General features: G+C 38.2%; 1 protein-coding gene and 1 non-coding gene across 2 annotated transcripts in view; one reads left to right on the top strand and one right to left on the bottom strand.

Moving 5' to 3' along the window:
* Positions 1-655: 655 nt before the first annotated feature.
* TMCO1 (transmembrane and coiled-coil domains 1) overlaps positions 656-6,000 on the bottom strand; it is a 68,581-nt gene continuing 63,236 nt past the window's right edge. The window contains exon 7 of the mRNA XM_043450438.1: positions 656-1,226. Within this exon, the coding sequence (XP_043306373.1) occupies positions 1,128-1,226 (99 nt within the window). The 3' untranslated portion in view covers positions 656-1,127. The remainder of the gene's footprint in view (positions 1,227-6,000) is intronic.
* LOC122437435 lies at positions 2,612-2,718 on the top strand. Its single transcript, XR_006268262.1, has one exon. It is a non-coding gene; the product is annotated as a U6 spliceosomal RNA (small nuclear RNA).

Below are 6,000 nucleotides of genomic sequence, written 5' to 3'. Positions count from 1 at the left end.
TATTATCCCACAGTCTTCTGGATTTTATTCAATTGAAAAGTCTGCTGTTGGTTTACCAGCTGTGACTTTCTCACTGGTAGAAAACATGCATCTAAGAACACTACTGATAAATGTAAATATTTAAGTAACTAGAGCTATCACTCCGCACAGGATTTCCAATTCCACAGATTAGGGAGGAAGATCACGGTATAAGCATTCTCTCATCCTTTATAAAGAAGTCCGGCAGGAACTGAAGGCCATTGTGACTACAAGGAGGCTCTGCAAATTAACCACATGCAACTATAAACTTGCCTCCAGGGGGAGAACTAAGAGTGGGATCAACTTGAATCTTCTCAAGAACCCAGCAGACTGTACTGGGGTATGAAGGAAACTGTTGAGGAGCTCCGTTGTTATACTCCCCTGCGTCACTACTTTCCTTTCCTTTCATGCTTTCCAATTCCTGTAACAGGGCAACTTTATATTTAAGCATATGAAGCAAGAGTGATAAAATATTACTCTCAAACACTGCCCAATGGTGAGGGGAAGGGGAGGAAAAGAACAAAAACAAAAACTGCACTGCCCCTTTCTGGCCAACGTTTACCCTTATGTTCAGATTACTAAAAATACATATCTAGAAATACGGCAAATCAAAACAGATGTCTCCTTGGAGATGAAATAAGTAAAATTCTAGCCTCTTTTATTAGATCTTGGGTCATATATTTGGCTTAAAAAAAACACACATACAACATATAGTTTCAATTAAGAATTATATAAAGTTTTCTTCTAGATCTCAAAATGCTAATGGAGAGCCAACTTCCACGATACGTGGCACACAGCACATACTAGAGAGCTGACCCCACAGAAATATTCATGTAAGCAAAATACGAATTTCTCATTACATAAACATCACCTGAGCTTATTTAATCAACACACTTGTTTAAAAAAAATTAATCTGTGACCAAAAGCACTATCATGTTTGTTAGGTACCGTTCTTATTCAAATTACACCCCCCAAAAAGCCTAAAAATAACTCAAATGTAGAAATTAGCCCAACTGCTAACGCTGCCTATGGCTCTTGCTGTAAAATAGTTGCTGGGTCTGATTTGGATATCTGAAAAGAATGACAGAAATATAGGGTTCTTCTTGCTTTCAAGAGAACTTCCCAGAAGGAGGTGGAGGGCCAAGAAATCCACCTGCCTGCTTGGTGGCGGCTCGTGAAGGGGCAAGGCCAAGAATCTTCTGGATGTTCTGTGACGGAAACAGAATAAAAACGGGGTTTTAGTATAAGATACAGAGAAAAGTATTTAAAACAGCTCATAAAGAGAAGCCTTACAAATAAAAAGTACTGATATCACCTAAAATAGAATGATCACTACTGTGTTACTTTTCTGCCTTTTCTGAGTCTTATAGCTGAATTCAGTCATTATTACAACACGTGAAGCTAAAACTAGTCAGTATCAACTTCTTCAAATAAGTGAAAGAATTAAGAATCCTGCAAAGTAATCTGAGTCCAGAATCCACCTATATTTTTAGCACAGCCCCTCATCTTTTTCAGTTGTCTCACTTAAATCTAATTCAGTAGTTTTTTTTTTTAGGAACTCAACTTTATCAAATTAGAACTCATAAAAAATTATTTTTATGCTCAGATTTCATCAGTTAATATAACATTAAATTAAATCACATAAATACAACAATGAGTAAAACTAACACAAACAGTTTGGGAATAAACACAATTGGCTCTTGAAGGGCAAGGACTCAACTAGTGGGAGCAGAGAGGTGCAGGCATTCCGAAGAGCAATCAGGAGTGGACAGTGTGATGTGGGGAGGAACTGCTTTGCTTTAAAGGTGGAGGAAAGAGGTACATGAATTTGGAGGGGTACGTAAAGGTCAGTTAAGATTTTGTACAGCATTTTTAAGGGGGAAAAACCTTAAAGATATCTAATTATGCTTGCTAATTCTTTCATTTAATATTTGAGAAATCAATGAAAACCTGGAAGAGTAGGAAGGCCTGTCCAAAATTACTGATAAAGTCCCACAAGCCTCAAAGCATGGCCATAGAGAAATAAATACTAAAAAGAAATCTAAAAACAAGAAGAAAAACAACCATTAGTAGTTCAGGTAAGTTTTCCTCAGTAAAGCTGGAGAATGTTTGTATTACTTTCATAATAAAAGTAGCTCCTTCAATGCCCTCTTTAAAAATCCATTGCACAAAGCAGTAAGAAGACCAAATAACAGAATGCCACTCCTATTTAATCAGTAAGTATTCCCTGACCACGTACAATGTATCCAGCAAAGGAAGGCATGATGGGAAATTACTTTAAAGATAAAATCTAAAATAAGACATTACAGAATTAGCTACTGATAAACACATTTGTCTAGCTAACAAATAATATAATCTACACAAAATGTACAAAGCATCCTTGCTCAGTTATTCTGTAGAGACAAGGGTCAATTAAGTGAGTCCTTATCATTTTAGAGATAAAGACCAGTGTAAAAACCTCTGGTGCCCTTTAAATCACAGGTTTACTGTGATTTAAAGAAGACAAGTCAAAGGAAAACAGGAAATATTTCAAATGGCAGACTGAAAGGACAGACTGTTGACAATCTCATTATGAATTAAAAACATATGAACGGTGCTCGCTTCGGCAGCACATATACTAAAACTGGAACGATACGGAGAAGATTAGCATGGCCCCTGCGCAAGGATGACACGCAAATTCGTGAAGCGTTCCATATTTTTTATAAAACTCCTAGAGGAGACCATAGGCAAAACACTCTCCGACATGAATCACAGCAGGATCCTCTATGACCCACCTCCCAGAATATTGGAAATAAAAGCAAAAATAAACAAATGGGACCTAATGAAACTTAAAAGCTTTTGCACAACAAAGGAAACTATAAGCAAGGTGAAAAGACAGCCCTCAGATTGGGAGAAAATAATAGCAAATGAAGAAACAGACAAAGGATTAATCTCAAAAATATACAAGCAACTCCTGCAGCTCAATTCCAGAAAAATAAATGACCCAATCAAAAAATGGGCCAAAGAACTAAACAGACATTTCTCCAAAGAAGACATACAGATGGCTAACAAACACATGAAAAGATGCTCAACATCACTCATTATCAGAGAAGTGCAAATCAAAACCACAATGAGGTACCATTACACGCCAGTCAGGATGGCTGCTATCCAAAAGTCTCCAAGCAATAAATGCTGAAGAGGGTGTGGAGAAAAGGGAACCCTCTTACACTGCTGGTGGGAATGCAAACTAGTACAGCCGCTATGGAGAACAGTGTGGAGATTCCTTAAAAAACTGGAAATAGAACTGCCATATGACCCAGCAATCCCACTGCTGGGCATACACACCAAGGAAACCAGATCTGAAAGAGACACGTGCACCCCAATGTTCATCGCAGCACTGTTTATAATAGCCAGGACATGGAAGTAACCTAGATGCCCATCAGCAGATGAATGGATAAGGAAGCTGTGGTACATATACACCATGGAATATTACTCAGCCATCAAAAAGAATTCATTTGAATCAGTCCTAATGAGATGGATGAAACTGGAGCCCATTATACAGAGTGAAGTAAGCCAGAAAGATAAAGACCATTACAGCATACTAACACATATATATGGAATTTAGAAAGATGGTAACGATAACCCTATATGCAGAACAGAAAAAGAGACACAGGTGTACAGAAGAGACTTTTGGACTCTGTGGGAGAAGGCGAGGGTGGGATGTTTCGAGAGAACAGCATCGAAACATGTATATTATCTAGGGTGAAACAGATCACCAGCCCAGGTTGGATGCATGAGACAAGTGCTTGGGCCTGGTGCACTGGGAAGACCCAGAGGGATCGGGTGGAGAGGGAGGTGGGAGGGGGGATCGGGATGGGGAATACATGTAAATCCATGGCTGATTCATGTCAATGTATGACAAAAACCACTACAATAATGTAAAGTAATTAGCCTCCAACTAATAAAAATAAATGAAAAACAAACAAACAAACAAACATGAACGACTACTGGACACAAGATGCTGTTCTGGATGGAAAACAGCCCTAACAGCAACGACCACAGTGGCAACAGAAATGTTAAAACAAGGCACTTTAGCAGCCGAGACTGAAGTTCATGTAAATCCAGGAAGGTTTATGCTTTGTTCTCCTTGTGGATCTCATCCCAGACTCCCTTTGTAAACCAAATCAAGTGTATCAGTGTTACATTACTCAAGTATTTGTATTTTAATGCCAATGCTCTGCATTTACTATATGCAATCTTATCTTTTAGTGAAATTCTAAAAACGAGTTGAATTGCTACTCTCTCACAATTGAATCCACAGTGTTTTATTTTTAATGCTGACTTATTTATTTCTGACTGTGCTGGGTCTTTGTTGCTGTATGAACTTTTCTCTAGTTGCAGTGCGCTGGGGCTACTCGCGGGGCTTCCCTGGTGGTCAGATGGCAAAGAATCTGCCCGCAGTGCAGGAGACTGGGGTTTGATCCCTGGGTTGGAAAGATCCCCTGGAGAATGAAATGGCAGCCCACTCCAGTATTCTTGCCTGGAGAATTCCATGGACAGAGGAGCCTGGTGGGCTGCAATTCATGAGGTCGCAAAGAGACACCACTGAGTGACTAGACATTGTTCTCAGCACTTCACATGTATATTCTCATTTAATTCTCACAACTCAGTGATACATATTATCCTTATATGCAGATAAAGAAAGGAGATCCAACTGTCAAGTTGTAATTCCATAAATACTGAGCTTCACACTGTATAGTAGGTTCATTTATATGTATTTTCTCCTTTATATCTTTCAAGAACTTCATTCATTAAATTTGACCTGACTGCTTTCCGATAGTCTCTCAATTCTCCTCCAATTTTTCAGGCCTTCTTACAAGATACAGTTTAGAAATATGCATTATGCTAAAAGATAAAGAGTTTTAATATATTAAGAAGATGAAACAGAAGAATGCTTAACAGAAATACAAAATATAAGATGTGGTAATGCTTTGGAAGTTATTTTTTGGAAAAATTATTTTGAATTTCTGTCCAGTCCTGTGTAATCAGGTAACAACTGAAAAGTGTGTGTCAGAAGGGAAAAACAAAGGAAAAACATTTTCCCGTAATCATGCCTTCTTTTGGCAGGAAACTCAGAAAAATAGCACTACAGGATTTGCGTTCCTTCCTCTCTGCAAAGGATAAGGACTGGTGATCAAGAAAAGGAAGTTGTTGGTTGCTAACTGGATATTTTGGGAAGACCCAGGTCACTGGCAATAAACACATTCTGCTAAATTTTATTTCTTAGTCATTTAGCTAAAATAACTCAAGCCATAGCCGCCCTCACTTCGCTCTTTGTTAGCTCCTCTGGCATCCGGCAACCAACCTTCCGTTCCAATTGATTACAATTTCTCATCAAGTTCCCATAACATAATCTTTACTTTATGCATAATGCTGCCTGTAAAATCCAAAAATCTTGAATGGCCCCATCCAACAGTTCCAGGATTTTCACACTGTATCAGAATAGGCTATTCAGGAGGATGACAAAGATATTAAATATTTAATGACAGTACAACACTGATGCAGCTGAAATAGTACTGGGTAACAGTCAGAAGACTTGATTTCCAATACTGGCAAATTATGCCAAAACAACAAAACAAACAAACAAACAAAAAAACCCACCAACATGCAATATCTTTTTATTGTACCAAATCTCAATTTTCATTACATTTACAAGAAGGAGGCTCACTAGATCAATTATTTTTTGACTCTTTAGTCACAGAACCCTTTCTTTAAACAAAATCTCATGTAAAAAGTCAACAAAGAAAACTGATAAAACAGTGTTGGGAATCTGAAGCCCCTTGTTGGGCCCTTCGAATTTTCCCACCAAGCACCTTGAAAGGAGTCCTGTGTGGCCGTGGCACTTTAACATTCTTGAACACAGCTGTGTTGTAATAAATTACATTGCCGACTTCAACACATATCTTGCAAGGTGAAAATCAAAATTCTAAAAGGATAAGCACA

Source organism: Cervus canadensis, chromosome 2, assembly GCF_019320065.1.
Source record: "Cervus canadensis isolate Bull #8, Minnesota chromosome 2, ASM1932006v1, whole genome shotgun sequence".
NCBI lineage: Eukaryota > Metazoa > Chordata > Mammalia > Artiodactyla > Cervidae > Cervus > Cervus canadensis.
This window is presented reverse-complemented; position numbering and strand designations above follow the sequence as displayed.